General features: G+C 48.4%; 1 protein-coding gene across 1 annotated transcript in view; it reads left to right on the top strand.

Annotated features, from left to right (window-relative positions):
- The window catches only part of RADX (RPA1 related single stranded DNA binding protein, X-linked), a 395,634-nt gene that overhangs the window by 197,500 nt on the left and 173,802 nt on the right, over positions 1-24,332 (top strand). Inside the window, exons 5-6 of the mRNA XM_078688667.1 lie at positions 5,719-5,828; positions 5,917-6,039. Of these exons, the coding sequence (XP_078544793.1) occupies positions 5,719-5,828; positions 5,917-6,039 (233 nt within the window). The remainder of the gene's footprint in view (positions 1-5,718; positions 5,829-5,916; positions 6,040-24,332) is intronic.

Below are 24,332 nucleotides of genomic sequence, written 5' to 3'. Positions count from 1 at the left end.
ATTTATTGATATTATTTCTCATCCGGTCTGCCCTGATCTTGCTGGCCAGGGTCGCCCCTGCTTTTTCTCCATACTCATAATTTTCCATGGAGTATGTAGCCCACTGAGCCTTAACTTTCTGGTCCAATAATGCTCGATATTCAGATCGGAGGCAATCTAGATCTACCAGGATCTGAGATAAATTATCTGCATGTGATTTCTGCCTTAAATTCTCTAGATTAGAGATTTTGTCTTCTAAGATTTTAAACTTCAATTTCTCTTTCCTGTTATTAGAACAGATCAGGCTATGGAACTGACCTCGAATATAGGCCTTATATGTGTCCCATACTATTTCAGTCGGGGCTGATCCCCAATTATCGGAGAAATAGTTGGTAGTAGATACGGTTACCATAGTAATCAAATCTGGATCTTTAAGAGCTGTACGTTGTAAAGTCCACCTGGAAGTGGTTGCTCTAATAAACACCCTTTTTGAAAGAATAAACATCACAGGGGCATGGTCAGATAATATACTGGGCAATACTTCTATATCTACCAATTTGTCCAGACATAATCTATCCATAAGAACATAATCCAGTGTGGAGAAGTGTGGCTCACTGGTTAGAGCAGGCAGACCCTGAAGCAGAGGTCAGACCCGGGACCAGGGTTCAATTCCCGACGCGGCAGGGTCTCGAGCTCAAATGTCCACGGACTCGATAATTCTCGCTTCGGTGCCTGACCTAATCATGGGTTCACACTCTGCAACTCTGGGCATTAAGCTTGCTTAATCTCCACAACGGCCCCCCGCGGCGGGATGCCTGGCTTTCACCTTGGGGATGCCCTGTAGGGGCTATCTCACAGGGAAAAGCCAGGACGGGTTCCCAAGGCAAAGCGCTTAGAGACCCCTGGGTTATAAGCGCTATATAAATCCAAACATACATACATACATACATAGAGGCATGCCCATGCTTTTTGCTAAAATATGTGAAGCCCGGCTCGTTTCCCTTCTTAGCTCTCCAGGCATCGATTAGCCCCAGCTCATGCATCATATTTTTCATGGCTCGTCGAGATCTCGGGGCCGCAATGTGGCGGCTGTGGTTGGACCGGTCTTGCTGGGGGTCGAGGAGGACGTTAAAATCCCCTCCTATAACTATAGGGGTATTAACCTGAGCCAGAGTGGACTGTATGTTTAATATACTAGAAGGATCATCTATGTTTGGCCCGTAGTATGATATAATAGTTACTTCCTTTCCACTAAACTCGGCCCCTGCTAGGACCCACCGCCCTGACTGATCTCTTAAACTATATTTTAGAGTGCCGCCACTACCCACTTTAATCAGAATGGCTACTCCCTTATTAGTGACAGACTGCCCGGAGCAGCAAAATGAGGCTATCCATCTAATTTTTCCAAAAAATTCCCTTGCCTCAGTGATACTTAAATGGGTCTCCTGAAGGAGAGCCGTGGACTGCTCTAGATATTTTAAAATTAACATACGCCTCCGAGGACATCTAAGCCCGTTGACATTCCAGGAAATACAAGATATGTTATTATCCGTCATCAACTGGTCTCTCTTGCCCTGAAGCGTGGTGAACCCACTTTTCTAAATATATACGCCTGCAATTATTGTGAAATGAGGACATTTTTTTGTTTTTTCCCCTGCCATCCCCCACCCTTTCCTCCCCCCTCCCTCCCTGGGGAACCCTCCCTTCTTTCATGAGCCTTGAGCTCCTTGACGGAACCTGCTCTCTCCCCCCAAACTATATGGATTAGTAAACGAAAAGGTGCTTGCTTTTCTAGAATGATTCGGCCTAATTTAGTGTATCATCAAAAAAAAAAATACATTGGAACAAAGCAAAGAAAAAGAAAAAGGAAAGTATAGATATACTGCTCGTGCTGTCCCTACCGCCTGACTACCAGCTGCATTGCCTCACCATTCCCTTCTTTTCCGCCCCCCCTAATTTTTTCAATCAGACTGTCTGCTTCTTCTACATGACTGATGTTGTGCATGTGATTATTCCACATTACGCGGAGTGAGGCGGGGAATCTAAGCTGGGCACGCGCCCCTAATGAGTTGAATATCGTAAGTCTCTTCCCCATCTCCCATTGTTTAGACGCAGTAATGTGAGAAACATCAGAACGTATTGTGAAAGAGAAGGGCGTAGAAAAGGATGTTGATCTTATTGAGCCAGCTTTAAGGGCAAGGGAAAGGATCCTCTCTTTAATGGTATATGTCAAGAAGTTGACAAGGATCTTCCTGGGACGCTCCTTTGCAGGGTTTCTTCTGTACGAATTGCGATGGACTCTCTGGATATCTGTCAATAAATCCTGATCAGCATCAGTTGAGTCCTTTAAGATAGTAGTTTTGAGGACAGCAACGATAAAAGCCTTTATATCTTTTCCCTCGAGGTCCTCGGGCACATTCAAGAATTTCAGATTGTTCTTCCTTGAATGATTTTCAAGTCTTTCAAGGTCATCCTGCATATCTCGGTTTTGTTGAGCCAATTTATCCGTGGCTTCTGAGGAAGCGGCAATTGCTTCTTTGATCTTAGGGAGCTCTGCTTCCAAGGCGTCAGTCCTTAGGGAAACCTCCTCCACCTTTTTGGCCACGGCCTCACACGAGGCCTGAATGGCCATCTGATTCGACTCTGATATGGAGAAGCGCTTCCCTATGTCCTCCCTCAGGCCCAATAGAATAGCTGCCAAAGACCCCGAGATAGAGTCTGTCGGAGAGGTTTGACTAGTAGATGAATTACTATTAATTGGGCCTGTGCTCTCAGGGTTGTGAATGCTTCCGACCTCCTCTTGGTTAGATGAATCAGTCTTGGAACCCCCCAGATCTCTCACAACTATATCCTGCTCCCCTTCATCATCTTGGACATCGTGGATATCTAGGGCAGAAAAGCTATTGGAAAGTTCAATTGCGGGATGAACAGTGCCCGCTAATGGTGATGATGACATCTGTGTCTTGCGGTCAGATTTAGCTGGCACACCCTCCGTGTTCGTTACAGCGGATGCCGTATCTGCCTGTGTTTTACTCGAAGTATGGGCAACGTTATTTACGTCAGATTCAGACTGGATAGGTGTAGTACCGATTGCAGCCATTGTCTTTTGCTTTTCAGATCCAGAAGAGGAGAGGACCTTGTAGTAGGATTTCAGCGACGGTGTTACCTTCGCTGACGCTAAGGTGCCAGCTTTAGCTTTCCTCCAGCCTTTCCCTGTTCCAGGAGGGGTATCTACTCTAGGAAGCCCCCCCTTCTTTTTCTTTTTATGTGATGTAGGCTTAACTTGAATTATGGGTGGAGAGACAGATGGAGTTTCGTTTAGTGAGTTTTGTGGAGCAAATGTTTGGTTAGCAGCCCAATTTCTTAGTGTATAGCGGGTGACTCTCGTTTGATGTACCTTCCTTTGTTCTAGTACTGGTATATCTACCAAGCCCAATTCCAGTGCAGGAACTACGAGGTCGCAAACCACAGCACTAACGCAGTCTGTCTCCATACAAAACCTCTTCCTGTTATCACAAAAGAGACCAGGGGGCGCACACCCTCTGACAGGAAATTGATTAAATTCGTGTCCAATATCAAAACTTTTTATGTGTGAGTTGCCTGATTCCTTGTTCCGATTCCAGCCTTCTTCTCTCTTGTGAGCCTGGACCACCCCAGCCTTTAGCAAAAAGTCCAGCTGCTCCGCAAATATAGGATAGCTGTATCGATACACTCGCGGGGGTTTCACATGATCTATGTTGACTGCCCCTGCTCCAGAAACGGGTCTAATCAGCCTGCCCGTATTTCTCCGCCAAAGTCGTGCAGCGCCTAGCTCACGGAGCCAAGCCGGCTCTGAAAGGTGGCCGCCCCCTTCAGAAAAAACCATCCGTGTTTTCCCAACAGTCCCAACACTTTGGCAGCAGGTGACCCGGTGTTTGGTGCCTGTTAGTCGGACCTTTCAGTCTGCCGCCTTTCCTGCCTTTTCTGCAGATTTTGTTTTTTTTTTTTTTTTTTTAAATTTATTTTTTTAGTACGGTACCAGTGGTTTTGTTTAATCTTACTAGTGACCATTCTTAATTTTGGTCATGCACCTCATTACTCCAATTGTAACCTGTGCACTTGATAGGGTGCAGCAGGAGGATTCAGTTTCAACAGATTTTCTTTTTTTACAGGTAAGTACGTTTTTAGCGCATTTGCACTTTATTAAAATCCATGCAACCTGTTTATCTTGCCATGGGCACAGTTTGATGAATTAGCTAGTCGGAGGATTATAGATGATTTACCCAGATTATTTCATGTTAAACTGTCGATAATTGGATAGGAGGATTAATTGATTTGTTTGTAGTAGCTCTGGTGTTTGATATGTTATTAGAGATTATTTTCACATGAAATGTATTTTAATAGAGCATATTTGCTGCGAAACAATGAACATATGGTTTATGATAATCTCACACTGTTGAGCCTTTGAGCCATTCTTATCCCTTCCGTAGGATCAGATTTGTAATTTCATATCCAGGAAGCGATAAACTTTCTTTTTCTGCCTCAGCCTTTATGACCACTACGGTTAGTGGCTGGAAGGGCAGTGCCCTGGGTTTCGAAGGGCAAGCCAGGCGTAAAGGATACTATGCCTAGCACCAGTAATTGACGTCCATGGCAAGGTCGCCATTTTCCTTATGCTTGGCTCTGCTGTTGGGGAGAGAATGCTGTACGAATGTAATTACAGGACGCTTCAGACTAATCCCATCAAGGTTGTTGAATATTATCGACCGCCTCCTTTTTCCCTGTTGTTGGACAACTTGCATTTAACACGTGTTTACTATGGATTCCTTAATATATTGGGCTGCATAATTGATTGTATTATGGGAAGAATAAACGTAAATTCCTGAAAAGACGAGTGTGCAGTTTTTTTTTGTTTTTTTTTTTATGCGAAAGGCATCTGCAAAAACCTTTCTTAGAAACAGTACAGTGAAATGTGTAGAGTAATAAAATGTCTATGTCGGTCTCATGGTAAATAGTTTAGATAGGTTATTTACCTTCAACTATGAAATCTCAAATCTTATGTTATCCACCGGTTGCCATCCATTATTACATCACTGACAGAGTTTAGATACATTTATACATCTGACTTGATATTTAAGGGCCTGAACCTATTGTTGCAATTTCTTCATTATGTACATTGAGTGGCCTCCGGCTCCACCCAGAGCAGTATTTATCACTCACCTCATGCTATTAGCTGTTCAGTGTAATTTTCCACCTCTACTGAAATGATTGAATTTCTGTGCAAGTAGGCCTATTTTAGCCCTGAAAAGTAATCTGAATCATCGCACATTACCTACTTCGTGTCAGAGCTTTAGTGAATTATATAAATTGTATTATTGTACTTAGTTGTTTTCACTGCAGCAGTCTATTTTAAAGTTTTAGTCCGATCTCAAAATGCAGGTTAGATCTTTTACATTTGCCAGTGCTTTTCTGTTTGTTCTATGACAGATATATTCGAGAAGAAAATCAAAAGTAATTGAAAGGTGCAGTTCGTGCTGGGTGATGTAAATAAGGGATGGTTTAAATTACTGATATATGTAGCACTATCCTGTTCATACATTACCCGTGCTGCTTCTGTATAAACCATAAAAAGGAAACTAAACAATTTTGTCTCGTTGTAGCGTATCCTTTTTTGGGGAAGTGGGCTTTCTTTCTAGTCAATATTTGTAGAGTGACTCAATAATAAATGTTGTTCTATGTTTTACTTTTCGTTTGTTTCAGATCAGAATTAAATTCTCTACCACATAATCACTCTTGTGATGTGATAGGTCTTGTAACATTTGTTGGAAGAGCACAAAGAAAAAGAAAGAAAAGTAGAGCTGGGTTTCCAGGTATGGTTTCTGTCAAACGTTGTATTTGTCAAGATAATAAGGGGGGAAAATAATTTGGAAATTATTTAAAAAAATTATTTCTCCACAGATGACTGTGAAGGATTTTGGTTGTACCGTTGGGTTCAGGCTGTTGATGGGACTGCAGAGCAACCTTTTGTGATTCAGCTGTTTGCGTCTTCTCAGCCAGACATATTTGAAAACATTCACCCAAGTATGTACTGCAAATAGTGTTGATGCTCTAGAGAAGTGATAACACTGTGACTTGATTGTCATTGCTGCCATGTATTATTCCTTTAAATATCGTTAGGGAACCTCAACATGTATCATTATTATGATCACCGAGATGTGATTCCCTCTGGCATTTGGCCAAAGCACTGATTTGAGAATACTTAGTTATCCCTATTGTAATTAGTTTTACACGAGGTAACGCAACTTGATTTTGTTATACTACATATCCCATGGTTCTTTAACAATATCAGCAGTACTCCCATCTGTCCCTTATTTTCATGGTACCGGCATTCCTTGCTTTAACTGAGCCTGGACTTCTTGCTTCCTGGTGAGTGACACTTCCCATCACTTTTTAGGTTTCGCCCTGGCCGTAGCACTGCGCAGCAGTGCTCACGCAGGGCGAAATCTAATGTTATCTCAGTATTGGGGACTTGAAACCGCCCCTTCTTCCATTGGCTAGCTCCATAAATGGAGGCTAGCCATTGGAAGACATCGTTGTCAATCACTCTTTCCCCGTCGGAACGCGAATCGTGGGCGTTTCTGACACTTTTTTTAAGTCCCGCCTCCCACACCCTCCCTCTCGCCGTCCCGTTGTCGGTGCCTTCTCGAAGTTCTCCCTCCCGCCCGCCCACTGTCCGTGCCTCCTCCCTCCCGCCGCGGTCTCACCACCGTCCACTATTAGCCAGAGCCCTCAGGGTCATATGATAGCAAGCGCTCCTCTCCGTTCTCCTCAGCTGTTGTCTTGTTGTTTTTTTTTTCTCTGCCATTCTCATCTCCTCTTCGGGGGATTGGTAGTCACCAAAGCAGGCAGTGCCATGACCTCAGCCGAGGGCAGGCGCTGAAATATTCATGCGCTCCGAGAAGCGTGCGTCTTTAGAGGCATCAGCTGCGCGGCGCGGGCTCCTCTCGCATCTGGGGCTCCGTGGACTCCATTGAGGGGAGGAGGGTCTCGGTGCACGCGTGGAGCTCCGACCCTGCCTCAAACGAGCAGGCGCGCGAAGACGCAGATCCCGGTGCCGGCGGTCTCTGCCAGTGGCCCCTCATTCACCACCTCAGAGGGCATCACCAGAGAGGAAGGGCAACAAAAAGCTGCTGCTGTGGACTGCGGAGCAACCTGGGGCGGAGGGATGGCAGACAAAGCTGCTCCTCGCACGGGCCAGTGAGTTATTGTGAAAGGCGAGCCAGCAGGCTCATGCAACGGGGAGGGGGCTTCAGAGCGGGGACCCCGAGGCGCAGAGGAGGTGGCGGGGTGCCCACGTCTGTGCCAAGATTGGGGGCACGGGGGCCTGTCCGCTATCGCCTGGAGCCCAGGGCAGCCCGTTGGAGCCTCGCGGGCACGAGCAGGTGCTGCGCCGAGGGAGTCCTGCTCAGGTCAGGCTAAAGTTCTCAGCAGCTCTCCCGCGGCGGTTGTTTCACTCTACGAGATAAGGAGGGTCACAGCAGAGTCCCCAGGAGCCGATAGCATCGCGCTCAATACCACCTGCAAGCAGCCCCAGCACGACTCCCCCAGAGACTCGAGGTAAGATAAAGTTTTAGCCTCTCTCGCCTTCTCCGCTTGGTAGCGGGCACTGTGCCTCTCTGGTCCATCAGAAGCGATGCCACAGATGCGTGGCTCATCTGTGCTCTTGGACACAGATCCAGCCCTCCTGCTCACCCCGGCCAAGTTAACTTAGCCTTTCATTCTTTTTAGTTTGATAAAATCAGTACCAATGAATTAGGTACACAGCCGCAAGTTACTCTTCCGGGAAGAACATGCGCCATACAATTGCACGTCATCTTATGTCATGAGACTACAAGTCAGGGGATGTAAAATGCTGTTGGCTAATTGTCACTTGGTTGCAGGTCACCACAAAAGTCAAGGGTCATTTGGCAGCTATGAACCATGCTGCCAAGGGGTGATGAGACAAATTGAAGCCATGCTTCGTCTGTTAAGTTTGGGTGGCAACTTTTTCTGGCGGATGGGGGTCACTTCTGCAGTTTGACAATCAGGTGTCCTAAAACTGTTCTACAAGGTGCCACAATCTACAATGTTGGAATAACAAGTCCTGAGACCTAACTACTGAAAATGTATTTCCTTAAGAGGACAGCTGTTATCACGGTTAGACCAGAATGCATTCATTTTTTTCTCTCCCAAAAACGCCTCTCTTTCACAGGTTTATGTGACTATAGTTCGTAGTCTAGAATAGACACGGGAAGCAGAAATGAAATATTGCGCATAACATCCCCATTTTTTCAAAGTCGGGAGTGCGCCCCCAGACTCAAGACACGCGCGGATTGTGCTCCTGTGCATACTCGCACTCAGCAACGACGACTGGTACTTCAAACGACAGCGAGTCACAGGGATTTCTTTGTATATATTTTATTGGTATTTGCATAGAACCCCCCCCCCCCCCATGCGATGCCCAAGGGCTTAGAGTTGTGAGGCTTTTCATAGCTATTTAGGTGAAAGTGCATCAGTTTCAAGATTCGGCATCAGGGATAAAGTCAACACGTGGGCGGACATGCGCCTACCAATGCCAGGGAGGCGCGGGCAGACTGAAGTTCGCTTGGGAGTAGGGAGACACTGAGCACTCGGCCGTGCTGGGCACAGCGTGGGTTCTATAGGACCAGGGGTGAAAAGTCCTTGCCGATGAATTTCAAACACCAAGCACCTAGAAGCAGAACTCCATCAAACAGTGAACTGAAAAACTGTGGACCGGAGTACAGCCCAGAGGAATTATTCATTCAAGCATTTCTCCGATCACTTCTTTCTCGACGCAAGCCATGTGCATTTTCATTAGGGAACGTTGGGTGATTGGCAAACTCTGAGAGCATTGCCAAAGTTCCGAATTTAGCGGTCTAGCGCCGGTATGAGGCGTTTGTTTCTGACCCGGTGCATAACATTGTTTTCAGAAGTGCACGTCATTCCTCTAGGCGCTTGGGTTTGGCGGGTGGTACTATGCAAGTATTTTCACTCACTCGCCGGACCGGGCACTCCAAAGCCTGACGTCTGCCTGTAGCTGCAGCGCTCAAATACTAGCACCACTAGCCGCGTTGACTAGCAGACACAAGTCAAGTCAAGTCATAAGCTTTTATTCGATTTGAGAAATACAAATCATACAAGCAAAACAGCTAAAAACAATTCATTGCATGTATAATAATTCTAAAAATGACTCAAAATATACTCAGGAGTAACACATATAGGGACCTATACTGACAAACACTGGACAACAGTATATAATAAAAAATGTAAAACATAGCTAAAAAGCTTATAAAAAGTCATGTAAGTACAGACAGGAATAAATATATTTATCGCACCAAGTGCTTTTCCTGGCAGCTGTACCTTAAAGCTAAAAATCAAATATGGCTCAGACAGATACGGGATAAATTTAAGAAAACGACCAAACGTTTGCATACTATGGGCATAATACGACATAAACAAGAACATTAGTGTACAGACAGGAATATGTAAAATTATAGCAACACTATGCTCTTCCTGGCAGCTGTACATTTCAGGATAAAAGTAGCAACAAAAAAACAAATATCCACATTCTCTAGAGAAGATAACAATACTAGAGCACTCTTTGTAGATCGGATATTATGTTTTAAAAAAATGGGTTTTAGATATTTTACCCTTAAAAGTGGTAAAATTTACAAAAAAGTAAAAAATGACAGCAACTCTGACGTGAAGTGTTGTCGCACGGGCAGGGAGTTTCTGATCTTATTTTCTGGTTTGGAAAAGCAACTAGGTGGTGTACAATACCCAATCTAACTCGAGTTAGCACGAATTGATGGGAGGGACGAAACACATTCGCAAGATAGGTTTGAAGCCCCGGGGATAAGTTCAGTTCCTTATAGAACCTCACGGTGGCTAACTTGCCATACACCTTAACTCGCTCGATCTTTTTAAAGTTAATAAATGTTTGTTTAATTTCCTTTTTGGGGATTGCTACTGCCAGTTCAGGGTCTAAGAGAACATCGATTTCAAATAGGGTTTTATACCAGAATTGAATGTATTTCAACCACTGTATTCGTGATGAGTAATCCAGTCCTATACAATCGAGTATAATTTCTTGAGTGAATCGTGTCTCTGGCTTAGCCCAAATAGAACGCCACAATAAGAGTGGCCGAACGGCTGCTAAGTCAGAGATATACACGATCCCTACCTCATCATGGATTAGTTGTACCCAGGCAGAAGGGGGGGACACATAACAGTTTCTTTAAAAACTTGTTTTCGTCTTTTTGGAGCGAAGGGCCTTCGATATGACCCCACACGCCCGCCCCATACAATGCTGAAGAAACACAACGAATGTTATATATATTAATCATATCTGGGATACTTCTCGAGCCAAGCTTGGATGCAAAACGGAATATACCATTGGTGGACCGCAGCATCTTCAGTCTAATATTTTCAAACTCAGATGACCATGACCCGTCATTAGTATATGTAATTCCCAAATAACAAAAAGATTTAACATGTGTCATTTTGTTGCTATCCAAATAAAAGTTATGCTTTGGTTTGTTTACAGCCTGCCCGCACGACATTACATAGGTCTTGGATTTATTCACACAGAGCCTCCTGTTTTGAATAAACAGCATGAAGCTATCAATTAGTCGCTGTAACCCAAGCTGAGTGCGGGATAGGAGAACAGCGTCATCCGCATATAATAAGATTGGGACAGGTTTACCTCCTATCAGGGGAGCATCTGCTGGAATATCGGCCAGGATGCGATCAATACAATTAATAAAAAGGGAAAATAAAAGAGGAGCCAATACGCATCCTTGGCGAATTCCCCTGGAAACTTTGAGGAACGGTGTACATTCGCCTAGGGTACCATAGCGAACCTTACAGGAAAGTTTCTCGTAGAGCCTGGCCAAAAAATGAACGATTTCCTTCGGTGCCCCTGACTCTAACAAAACCTCCCAAAGAATGGCGTGATCAACTAAATCAAACGCGCTGCTCAGGTCAGCAAAACATAAAAAAAGTTATCCTTTTTGACTACGGTATATTTGTTAAAAATGAGGTTCAAATATACGCATTGCTCCAAAGTGCCCATGCCTTTCCTGGAGCCATATTGCACTTTTGTTAAAATATTAGAATCTGTTGCCCAAGTTTCGAGCCTTTTGAGCAGAATTCTGCTCATGACCTTTACCGAGGCGTCCAGCAAAGAAATAGGACGATAATTGGAAGCCTCAGATTTGCTGCCTTTTTTAAATAAGGGGATGATAACGGATTGGCCCCAGGAGGGGGGGATGTTACCTTCAGCTGCACAGTTAAAGGTCCTTACCAAGATAGGAGCCCACAAGTTCGGTTCAGCTTTTAATAGATCAATAGGGACCCCATCAGGGCCCGGGGCTTTCCCCCCCTTGCTTTTAGAGAGCCCTTCATGACCCTCCTCCAGGGTTATTCCCAGGGGTAGAGGTATCCAGGATGAGGCCTCGGTGGCTAATACAACTAAAGGTGTCCCTTCTGGATTAAAAATACTAGTAAAATGAATGATCCATTCATTACATGCAACGTAGGAAATTAGTACCGGGATACCATCAGTATTTAAAAATGGACTGTTAATTGTTTCCCAGTAAAGTTTACAGTTTTTAGTCTCAGCTGCTTCCTTTAATTTATCCCAAGCTTCACTTTGTAAAACCTTTTTCCTATTAAAAATTGCCGTTTTATAGTTAATCCTTAATTGTTTTATTCCATTACTGTCTCGGGGTTTGGCACATAATGCCTTCTTCAATTGCTGTAGGGCGATGGTACACGGTTTGTCAAACCATCCACACTTTGTTGCTCTATTAGAGGGTGATGGCTTAGTAAAAATACCATCTATATTGGTATTAATAATAATAAACTGTGACAGTAGGAAATCAGGATTAATAACATTTTTTAAACAATAACTGATTTCCGTTTTACTACTAATTATGACCTCCCTCTGTTTGGCCATAGAATTTGTTCCGGACCATCTGATCCTCACACAATTTGGTCTAATGGGTACTAAATCAGTGGAACAAGTTTCTACAGTCGCTGGAGTAGCAACTCGTCCCCGGGAGGGTAACACAGAAGCTGTTGTGGTCACTTAAACTTTCCTCTCTAATACACAAGTTTATGAAGTCTCCTGTGCTGGAGAACAAAATATGATCTATGAATGACCCAGCATCCCTCCCTGTAAAGGTAGGACATGTAGCTTTCAAACTGTTTTTATTACAGCTTAACAGGTGTAGGTCGAATTTAATTAACAGTTTGTTTAAGGTTGAGCCATAATGGCAGTGTGAGAAGTGAAGAAAGTCCTCACTCTCTCCCGCATTCCCCCAGTGTTTAGCTATCTCCATTCCGAAGCCGCAGGGGTTCCCTTTTGATAGATGGCATGGCTGGAGGTTGAAATCCCCAGCCCATAGAACGTCTGCCCTTCTGTTAGAGAGGGCCAAAGCCCTTATAATTTCCTTTTCCAAGGGGAATATAATGTTCCCTCTGGAGGCATCAAAGATGTTGTTATAAAAGTTTACCAGAACCAAATCATTTCCCTTACTACATTCTACCCTCACTACCTGGCTGTGAATTCCCACAGTCGTGCTGCTTCTGACCATACAATTATGTAGTTTATTGGACAGAAGTAACAAAAGGTCCCCCTTGGCCCTGCCTGAACTCGATTTAGTAGCTTTGAGGCAGTGGGAAGAGTAACCTTCTATATCTATTTGCTCTTGGCACCAGGTTTCTTGGAGGAGGATTATATCAAAACCTTCCCCTATAAACTTGGGCCAAAAGGGGGTGTCTAACTTCGCTGCAATACCAGCAATATTCCAAGAAATGAGGGTAAGGCCGGTAGACTCGGAGGAACCAAAGACAGCTTGTTCCGACTGGATGACGCAGGGTATAGTTGGATTAGCCTCCTTGAGACTCTCACCTATAGTAATTCTAGGGACATCAAGGGACACGCATGCTTCAATACTGGTGCATGAAACACCTTTGCATAATTGCCCAACTGCAGGACTACAGACAGGGGTTTGGATATTATTCAGATATCCAATTACAAGTTCCATAGGACATAATGGAATTGTAAGTAGCCCCATAGTCACTGTGTTTGCAACACTATACAATAGCATATAGTGGTTTGCCTCTGCGTTTTGCAACTTCATGTTTGCTGAATTATGATCTTTTTTTCCAGACCACAAATGAAGGGGGAAAAAGTAGATCTGATAGAGACTACTAGCCGCAGATTCCTTCACCTAGAATTATCCCCAGGCGTGAGACTGGATCCGGGAACTTTGTTGCCACAGCATCCCTGCGCGCCGAGGGCAGGGCGACACCACGCGACTCCACCCAGGCGTCGTCTGCGCACGTGACATCAGCGAGGTCACATAAGACCCGCCCTGTAGCGCCTACGTCAGTTTTTTCCTTTTCCGCATGCAACGCGGATCCGGTCCTTGTTACGGGCCTGTTTCGGACCCTTTTTTCTCCATTCTCTATTGGTGGAACAGTGAGCGAATGCCTTCGGGCTTCAAAACTTGTACGTTTTGTGGGCGTCTTAAGTCGGCGACGGACCCGCACATCATTTGTATGTGGTGTCTGGGGGAGGATCACAGCACCACCGACTGCGAGGCCTGTCAACAGTTGAAGCCGAAGTCGCGGCGGGAGCACTGCATGAAACTTCTTTTGGGCGCGTCTCTCCAGGTCAACGTCCGCCCCTCGGTCTGCTTCGGCGGACAGCTTCAAGTTCGGCCGTGGTCGTCGTCATCGCCCTTCCCCGATGTCACATGAGCGTCGCTCCCCGGTGGGTAAGTGTCGCAGTTTGTCCCCGGGGACTGGGTTCAGGCCTACCGTAGGCGTGGACTCTCCGCGGGTGATGCGGCCCCGCGTGTCGTCCTATCCACCGTTTCCCGGTGTTGGGGTGTCGAGAGTCCAAATGGAGATATACACGGCGGCTTTACAGGCGTCTCTGGTGTCTCCCTCTCCTTCCCCTCCTGGGGTGTCGGCGAACCCCTTGCCTTGCGCAGGGCATTCCGCGGTGCCACCTGGTTCGGATCCAGGCTTGGAGGGTGTGGTCCTGTTTGGGTGCAGCTCCGCTGGGGCTCCTCCTTCAGGCCATGACATCTCTGCCTCGCCACAAACTCCTGTGGGAGTCCCTGTGGTGTCGCGGGAGGTCGCCGGGGCTCGGTTGCCGGGGCTCGGGTCGCATCCCCTAGCCCCTCTCGGTCCTTTGACAACGTGGTCCTGTCTAAGGCCGAGGTGACGCCGCTACGGCGCAGGCAGCGGCTGGACCGTGCGGAGCCACAGGGGTCGGTGCATTGTCCTCGTCCCGCTCCGAGTCGTGGTTGGGTGCGGACCCCTCGCCACTCACCGGGCCCCTCTCGTCCCTCCCCACAGGTGGTTGCCTTGACGGAGGGCGAGTCGGAGGTTAAATCATCCCTGGCACCACCTCATGGGTTGCCGAGCGATCCACGCCTCATTCTGGGCCGCGGCTGGTGGAGGGGTAGTGCCACTGCCCAGGCCTGTCTCGTTCTCCCGCGCAGGTGGATACCTCGATGGGGGTCGGGTCAGCGCCGTTCCGGCACCGCCCTGGGGCTGGAACGAATCCAGCTCCGGGACGGGGTGCCTTGAAGGAACCTTGTCCGGCGACGCCGAATGGTGCAGACAACCTGCCTCAGGCAGCGGACTATACGGCTCCACACATGGGTCATACCCTGGATTCGTCTTCGGACGCTCCTTCTTCTCCGGAGGCAGGCTGTATACTGGTGTCATCCTCCCCGGAGACTGGTTGCCATGTGGTGTCTTTTTCACAGGCGTCGAAGGGCGGTTCCCAGCCCTTCCTGAGGCAGAGGTGTTTGTCGGAAGAGCGGCAGGTCCCTCATTCTTCGGCGCCCTCTGACTTCCAGGTCTGGCCCTTGCCCCTCCTGCTTGGCCTTGGGGACGGCCGCCTTAGTCTGCAACCATCGCCCACTGAGGAGCTGCTTTCCCCGCCGCGGGGCCTTTAAGGAAGCGGGTGCGGCCTTCGCTCACGCGGTGTCCACGGCTGTGGGGATCCTGCGGATGGGTGACCCGGTGGCTCATTTTCCGGCAGACCATCTATTGGAGGTCCTCCACCAGGGCTCCGGTGGGAGGTAGATTCTGCTCCCCTTTGAAGGTTCTCTCCTCTCTTCCTTGACAGGGGCTTGCAGGCGTCCTGCCTCAGGGGACCTGGTACCTCAGCATCTTCTGCATCGGCATCTCCCAGCGCCGCGTGATCTGGCGTGCCGTTCCCTCCACCCCTCTGCCGCCAGTCCTCTTTTGCAGACTGCTTTTCCCTCCCTGCCGCTGCTGTTGACTCCGCCATCCCAAGAGGACTGCTGGTTGGACTCTTGGAGGCGCAACATGTTCGACTCGACCAGCGCAACCCTGCAGGCCCTGAACGGCTTGTGTCCTGGCTCTGGCTTCCTCCTGCTTGTGGGACTCGGCTGAGTCTCTGGGATCCACAGCGTCCTAAGAGGGTGCCCAGGTGGACTTACGGCATCATGCATTGGATGACAGGGAGCTTGCGGCGTTTATTCTCTGTTCCGGTCTGGACATCTCAGAGGTGCTGGGCCGGGCCATGGCTTCCTCGGTCGCTATCAGTCGCCATGCTGGGCTTCGGGAAGGAGTATTCCCTGAGAATATCCGGGAGCGACTCATCGATTACCATTTGATGGCAGCCTGTTGTTCCATGCCCCATCCAGAGGCTTTTGGTGGGGCTCCGACCTCCTCCTCCACCTCCTCTGCCTTACACCCCTGCCCCTCCGTCCCCTCCTCAGAGACTCCTGAGTTGGGTTAATACTTGCCCTTTTTAGGCCGGTGGTTCTGGCTGTGGTGTGTGTGTTTTCTGGCGATTTGCGTCCTTCCTTGGGACTTTGGCATTGTTGGCTGCTGGACGGCCCTTTGGTTGATAATGTGTGTTGCAATTGTTGCGCAGACTTGGCCCTGAGATTAGGCCTTCTGCTGCTTGGGCTGCTTGTCAAGCCTTTCGCGGGGGTGGTTTTTCCCCCGTGGCTCTTGTTATTTCCTCAGCTGCGGAAGTTCTTCCAAAAAGGGTTCCTATATTTTGAGACTTATCGTACCCTAGGTGGTGTAGTGGTAGCTGACATATGGCTTGCACTCTGCTGGAGGATTCGGGTGCCTGTTCTCTATGGCGTTTGTGTGGGGTGCTTTTGCTCCTTCAAGTCGTATACGCGGTCACTCGTAGTGGTGTGCCCGGGCATCTCCTCCTCTCCCTGCTCCTGCCTTGAGGTCTGGGATGATCCTATGTTCTCCCTTGCCAGGCGCTGCCTACTCGGCCTTCCTGGGGCCTCGGGCTGTTCTTCTTGCTTCTGGCGGCTTTGACGGCCTGCGCTGTTCTGGCTGGCAGGCTGTTCTCCACCTGGAATGAGTTAAACTTCTTTTCCCTCGCTTCCTTGGGTCTTCTAGGCTTCTTCTTCCTTCCTTCCTGTCTTGGCTTTGGGCAGAAGCTGTGTTGCCTTGTGAGGCAGTGGAGTGCTTTGGCCTCCCCGCCCTTGCCCTTGGTTCCTCTTCAGCCTTCTTCTCCCTCCACCATCCTTTTGGGTTCGTAGGGGTCTGCTTTGGGGACGGGGGGGTTTCCCTTACTGGACAAGGGACGAGGTTCTATCTGGTCCACATATCTGGTTCCCTGTGGGGCCCCCTGTTCTGTATTGGATGGTGGGGTCCTTTTGCAGACCCTCCTTCCCAGGGGGTATTGCTTGGGTATCTATTCTACGTGAAGAATCTGCAGCTAGTAGTCTCTATCAGATGTACGAGTTACTTACATTCGGTAACGATGTATCTGGTAGAGACGATACTAGCCGCAGATTCCTTCACGGTCCGCCCTTCCTCCCCTATTCTGCGAGGACCCATAGGTTGGTCTTCGGTACTCGCCTCCCTGTGGGGGGCTGAATCTCCTGTTAGTACCTTCTTTGTTTTTGAAGGGTGGCTCCGTCTAGGGGCGGTTAATTCCTCCTTGGTTCTTTGAAGGATGGGGTTCCGGGTTTCGGTGCCCTACTGCTCTGGCTACTCCAGGTTTGAGGGGGATTGCCTTCTTCCCTGTCCTCCCTTCCTCCATTGCTCTCCTCTGATTAAGGGTCATTTGGCCATGTCTCGCCCTTGTCCCTTGTGGGTGGTTGCCCTTTTTGTTGGGGTGGCTTGGAGGTTTGTTGTCCCTGTCTGTGTTGGGACTGGTCCCCTTCCCTGCTCGGGATGGGGGTGGAGGGTTCCTACGTGTTCCATGTCCTTACGCATGTTCTTTTCCTCCGGGCAGAGGGGTGGGAGGCTGTCTATGTGTTGGCAGAGTGGTTGTGCAGGGTTCTGCGTGTGTCTGCTTCTTCTTCTTTCCCTGCCTTGGGTTCTATGGTGTGACTCTACTGTGGGTGGTTTTGTTGGTTACCATTTCTTTCCAAATGTTCTGCTTTTCGCACACTGTTCCCATGCTTCCACAGTTTTTTATCTGGTGGTTCCGCGTTGTGGTACGGACAGTTCTCCGAAGAAAACTGACGTAGGCGCGCCGGGGCGGGTCTTATGTGACCTCGTGATGTCACGTGCACGGACGACGCCTGGGCGGATTCGCGTGTTGTCGGCCCAACACCGGCGCGCAGGGATGCTGTGGCAAAAAAGTTTCCAGATCCAGCCTCACGCCTGGGGATAATTCTACCTGAAGGAATCTGCAGCTAGAATAGTCTCTACCAGATACATCGTTACCGAAAGTAAGTAACTCGTACAGTAGTGGACTTCCTGCCTTTCTGAACTATCCTCTTCCAAGTAAGCACAATTTACAGCTCCTCTGTAAGCACGTTTAATGCTGAAGCTTGCTGTTCTATGAGCTTCCTAACCAGTGCTTAGTTTGTAAAAGCATTCATTTGTGCCATCGCCCAAGGTTTTCTAAGAAGCCTGCCACCAGCGCTGTGGAATTTCAAAGTTGTTGAATACAAGGCTGACTTGATTTCTCCGTGTTAGAAATAGGGGTCTCTAGTTGGCAGAGGTAGGTACCTTTGTCCAAATAGGGGCCCTTGCTTCTAGTCCAGGTAAGGGGGATACACTCCTAAAATAACCCCAGCTCACCCCCTTGGTAGCTTTGCACGAGCAGGTAGGCTTATCTCAGAGGCAGTGTGTAAAGCATTTGTGAACACATACAGTGAAAACACTAAAAATGGACACCACACCAGTTTAGAAAACTAAGTAATCTTTATCTAAACCAAAACAAGATCAAACGACAAAAATCCACATACAGTATTAAAAATAAGGCTTTCAAATGGTAGAAATAGTTCAGTTCAATGCAAGTTGTAAATGCGACCCTTTTCTCAAAAGTACCTTAGATGCGTTGCTTCCTTACTGCAGCCCAGGGGAGTTGATGAGTCGGTTCCTTACCGGAGAGGAGGTGATGCGTCGTTTTCTTAATGCGTAAGGAGTTGAAGCGTCTGTTTCTTACTGCGTCCCCCACCGATACAAAAGTCTCGGTGCCTCGATGCGAAGCGTCAATCCGAGACGATGTGTTGTTTCTTGCAGCCGCACAGCAGGCTTGTGTCGGGATTGGCGCGGTGATCTCGGACTTCGGAGATCGACGCACCCGATGTGTTGTGTGGAGAGTTCTGAAACTGCGGCAAATGTTACGACGGTTTCTACTGCGTTGTGTCGGAAAATAGGTGCGGATGTGATACGCTTCTTCGGTGTTGCATCAATTTTCCAGCTCCCAGCGACAGTCTCTAGAGGTCCTAAACAGCAGCACGCACCTCTATGCAGGTTGGAATTCTCAGCAAGGAAATTCAGGGGAATTGGTGGTGAATTATGTGTGTCCCTGAGACTTCAGAACAGGAGGCAAGCTCAATTTCAAGCCCTTGGAGATCTTTTCTTCGAGCAGGTTACAAAGCAAACAGTAAAGTCCTTTTGCTCCTTTCCCTGGCAGCAAGCAGCCACTGCAGGCCAACCCCAGACAGCAAACAGCACAGGGGCAGTATTCCTCCTCAGCTTATCCAGCTCTTCTCTTTAGCAAAGGTTCCTCTTGATTTCCCAGAAGTGATCTAAATGTCTGGGGTCTGGGTCCTTCTTTTTATTCACCAAAATCATGTGTTCTCTGAAGGCAGAGAGTGTCTGCACCCAGCCAAAACCAGTTCTGAGGGGCACTTGGCAAGTTCACACCAACCACCTTTGTCAGTGTGAGCCCTGGCTCCAGACACACCACAGGGGGTGGGGCTGTCATTTTAGAAGGCAGGCACAGCCCTATTCAGGTGAAGCTGCTACTCCTCCCACCACTCCAAATGCAGACCAGGCCTATTCCGCCCAGTTCTGACTCCTCAGACTTCTGGTGCCACTGCCCTTCTCCGTCCCCTGTCATCCAAAAGCCATACATGCAGTACACATACCTAGCACAGGCACACTAGATGGCTATAAGCATAGGGGTCCCAGACTGGACAAAAGATTATTTATATAAAATTTGCAAATATTTAGGCAAACGGATAGAAACAACAATTCAAATAAATAGTGTTTTTATTTTCACTGCACTTTTGTTACCATTCAATGGTTAGATGATATGTATCAAAACATTTATATTACAATATTCAATACGCCCACAGAGGGAAGGGGAAGGGGGTGCAAGGAAACAGTTTGAGATAGTTGTAAATCACTAGTCAGTAATTATTAACATACACATAAATTCATGTATATAATCAATTAGTACTAAATGGTCCCCACGAGAGAGGCCACACAGAAAATACGCACAAATCAAAAAAAAATTGTGACAATCATAATCCTAAACGGCTGTATGAATCATGCTGGTATTAGGAATTGATAATGTAGATAGCAGTCTACGTTTCGACCCTGAAGTTGTAGGATAGTAGATCCTTACTGCGCGGGTCTTCGTCAGGACGTGTGGGAAGGGGTAGGAAGGGGGCTGATTCCTAAATTGAAAAGGAAAGCGAAAGCTAATTAGTCAAACCGGTCTCGATAGAGTCCCGTAGTGCCGTAGCGGAAAAAACGCTTGTTACATGGATTTAAGATACTAAGAGGACTGAGGAATATATACTGAGGGAGAGCCACATACTGTGCTCAGAGACGTTGCAATTATCACAATTACCTGTCGTCTTGGCGGGGCGGAAAGATGTCAAGTGCGGCCAAACGTGGTCCGTAGACAATCTATGTGATCAAGAGAGTCTAATGAAACTCATTTCATTGGGTATAAGGGAACAACACAAGTAAAAATAAGTAAATAAAATTATGTAAATAAAAGTAGTGACTGGTAAAAAGGTTAACCTGTAGAAATGGAGAAACGATTGATATTAATCAATCAGCTGTCCGTATCTGAAAAACGGAAAATTGAGGGCCAGTCATTTATTTGGACAGAAATGCAGGAAAAAGGTTCTAGACATGGTTAGCACAAAGCGTTCAGAAAGGCTTACCCGATGGTTCAAGATTACGGGACTATTGTAGAAACTCAGGGCGACCGTCCCTAGCGGCCCCTGTAGCCGAGCAATGCTACCGAGGGGAGGCGTGTGCATTCAAGACTCAAAGCGGATCGATCCGCTGTCAGTATCTGCAGGATTAGAAATTTAAGGACCAGTCACTACTGGGCACAGCTGTGCGGTGGTCGATCTCTGGCAAGTCCGCACACGGCGTGTTGAAAAACGTACCCGATAGTATCAGGATTAGAACTGTTCCGAGGGCTCAGGGCGGCGTCTATGCGCGTCTCCTGTAACCAGGAAGTGCTGCCGTGGGGAAACGAGGTAGCATTCAAGGCTCGGTGAATAACAGTGAGGAAAGACTATGCGGCGATGGTTGCTAAGTAAACCCTAGCGTTACTGGATAGCCTATTCGATTAGAAATTATAGCTTGGTACTTAGCGGCCAAATTTTTAAAGGGAGTATTATCATCTACAAGGTGTAAGGTTAGAAACGCACCAAATGAAAAAAGATGAATGAAATGCACGTCTCAAATGCGTGATAGGTCATCAATCCCGGGCCTTCATCATATATACAAGATGTTCATTTTTTATGCGTGAACCTACCCACAAGGTGGTTAAGACGCATGACAAACGGCAATAACTGATTTTCATCATATATACAAGATGTTCATTTTTCACATGCATGAACCTGCCCACAAGGTTGTTAAGATGCATGACAAACGGCAATAAATGATTTTTAGACACCTGTACAGACATGTCGCCTAATTTGCGTGAACCTACCACATGGTGGTTAAACGCACAACATCATAAGGGACTTACACAAATCTCACAGAGCGATAGAACAAATCTCACAGAGCGATAGAACTCAGAGAATCGCCAGTTGAGCAAAACTGCTTTCAGATTCATTCAGACCGTTACGTACAGAATCAAAAAATTGGATCCATTTGATCTCCCTGACATTCAGGATAGGTTCTATTTTACCACCCCTGGGACCAAGCTTGACCTGTTCTAATACAATCCACTTAAGGCTTTCAGGGGAATGATTGTTTTTGTTGCAATGTTCCATAAGGGGCGCTCCTTGGACCTTGCACCTGATGCGGCTACAGTGTTGTAAAAATCGCATTTTTGCACGTTGCTGTGTCTGTCCGACGTAGATTAAATCACAGGGACATGTTATACAGTACACCACATTGGTGGAGTTGCAGTTTGTGTGTGATTTGAGTGGGACACGCTGTTGCTTATGGACAAATTCATTAGTTTGAATCGTCGATGGGCAGGCAGAGGTGTTTGTCGGAAGAGCGGCAGGTCCCTCATTCTTCGGCGCCCTCTGACTTCCAGGTCTGGCCCTTGCCCCTCCTGCTTGGCCTTTGGGACGGCCGCCTTAGTCTGCAACCATCGCCCACTGAGGAGCTGCTTTCCCCGCCGCGGGGCCTTTAAGGAAGCGGGTGCGGCCTTCGCTCACGCGGTGTCCACGGCTGTGGGGATCCTGCGGATGGGTGACCCGGTGGCTCATTTTCCGGCAGACCATCTATTGGAGGTCCTCCACCAGGGCTCCGGTGGGAGGTAGATTCTGCTCCCCTTTGAAGGTTCCCTCCTCTCTTCCTTGACAGGGGCTTGCAGGCGTCCTGCCTCAGGGGACCTGGTACCTCAGCATCTTCTGCATCGGCATCTCCCAGCGCCGCGTGATCTGGCGTGCCGTTCCCTCCACCCCTCTGCCGCCAGTCCTCTTTTGCAGACTGCTTTTCCCTCCCTGCCACTGCTGTTGACTCCGCCATCCCAAGAGGACTGCTGGTTGGACTCTTGGAGGCGCAACATGTTCGACTCGACCAGCGCAACCCTGCAGGCCCTGAACGGCTTGTGTCCTGGCTCTGGCTTCCTCCTGCTTGTGGGACTCGGCTGAGTCTCTGGGATCCACAGCGTCCTAAGAGGGTGCCCAGGTGGACTTACGGAATCATGCATTGGATGACAGGGAGCTTGCGGCGTTTATTCTCTGTTCCGGTCTGGACATCTCAGAGGTGCTGGGCCGGGCCATGGCTTCCTCGGTCGCTATCAGTCGCCATGCTGGGCTTCGGGAAGGAGTATTCCCTGAGAATATCCGGGAGCGACTCATCGATTGCCATTTGATGGCAGCCTGTTGTTCCATGCCCCATCCAGAGGCTTTTGGTGGGGCTCCGACCTCCTCCTCCACCTCCTCTGCCTTACACCCCTGCCCCTCCGTCCCCTCCTCAGAGACTCCTGAGTTGGGTTAATACTTGCCCTTTTTAGGCCGGTGGTTCTGGCTGTGGTGTGTGTGTTTTCTGGCGATTTGCGTCCTTCCTTGGGACTTTGGCATTGTTGGCTGCTGGACGGCCCTTTGGTTGATAATGTGTGTTGCAATTGTTGCGCAGACTTGGCCCTGAGATTAGGCCTTCTGCTGCTTGGGCTGCTTGTCAAGCCTTTCGCGGGGGTGGTTTTTCCCCCGTGGCTCTTGTTATTTCCTCAGCTGCGGAAGTTCTTCCAAAAAGGGTTCCTATATTTTGAGACTTATCGTACCCTAGGTGGTGTAGTGGTAGCTGACATATGGCTTGCACTCTGCTGGAGGATTCGGGTGCCTGTTCTCTATGGCGTTTGTGTGGGTTGCTTTTGCTCCTTCAAGTCGTATGCGCGGTCACTCGTAGTGGTGTGCCCGGGCATCTCCTCCTCTCCCTGCTCCTGCCTTGAGGTCTGGGATGATCCTATGTTCTCCCTTGCCAGGCGCTGCCTACTCGGCCTTCCTGGGGCCTCGGGCTGTTCTTCTTGCTTCTGGCGGCTTTGACGGCCTGCGCTGTTCTGGCTGGCAGGCTGTTCTCCACCTGGAATGAGTTAAACTTCTTTTCCCTCGCTTCCTTGGGTCTTCTAGGCTTCTTCTTCCTTCCTTCCTGTCTTGGCTTTGGGCAGAAGCTGTGTTGCCTTGTGAGGCAGTGGAGTGCTTTGGCCTCCCCGCCCTTGCCCTTGGTTCCTCTTCAGCCTTCTTCTCCCTCCTACATCCTTTTGGGTTCGTAGGGGTCTGCTTTGGGGACGGGGGGTTTCCCTTACTGGACAAGGGACGAGGTTCTATCTGGTCCACATATCTGGTTCCCTGTGGGGCCCCCTGTTCTGTATTGGATGGTGGGGTCCTTTCGCAGACCCTCCTTCCCAGGGGGTATTGCTTGGGTATCTATTCTACGTGAAGAATCTGCAGCTAGTAGTCTCTATCAGATGTACGAGTTACTTACATTCGGTAACGATGTATCTGGTAGAGACGATACTAGCCGCAGATTCCTTCACGGTCCGCCCTTCCTCCCCTATTCTGCGAGGACCCATAGGTTGGTCTTCGGTACTCGCCTCCCTGTGGGGGGCTGAATCTCCTGTTAGTACCTTCTTTGTTTTTGAAGGGTGGCTCCGTCTAGGGGCGGTTAATTCCTCCTTGGTTCTTTGAAGGATGGGGTTCCGGGTTTCGGTGCCCTACTGCTCTGGCTACTCCAGGTTTGAGGGGGATTGCCTTCTTCCCTGTCCTCCCTTCCTCCATTGCTCTCCTCTGATTAAGGGTCATTTGGCCATGTCTCGCCCTTGTCCCTTGTGGGTGGTTGCCCTTTTTGTTGGGGTGGCTTGGAGGTTTGTTGTCCCTGTCTGTGTTGGGACTGGTCCCCTTCCTTGCTCGGGATGGGGTTGGAGGGTTCCTACGTGTTCCATGTCCTTACGCATGTTCTTTTCCTCCGGGCAGAGGGGTGGGAGGCTGTCTATGTGTTGGCAGAGTGGTTGTGCAGGGTTCGGCGTGTGTCTGCTTCTTCTTCTTTCCCTGCCTTGGGTTCTATGGTGTGACTCTACTGTGGGTGGTTTTGTTGGTCACCATTTCTTTCCAAATGTTCTGCTTTTCGCACACTGTTCCCATGCTTCCACAGTTTTTTATCTGGTGGTT

This window comes from Lissotriton helveticus, chromosome 4_1 (genome assembly GCF_964261635.1).
Source record: "Lissotriton helveticus chromosome 4_1, aLisHel1.1, whole genome shotgun sequence".
In the NCBI taxonomy this organism is placed as follows: Eukaryota; Metazoa; Chordata; class Amphibia; order Caudata; family Salamandridae; genus Lissotriton; species Lissotriton helveticus.
Note: the sequence above shows the minus strand (reverse complement) of the source record. Positions and strands in the feature narration are given on the sequence as shown.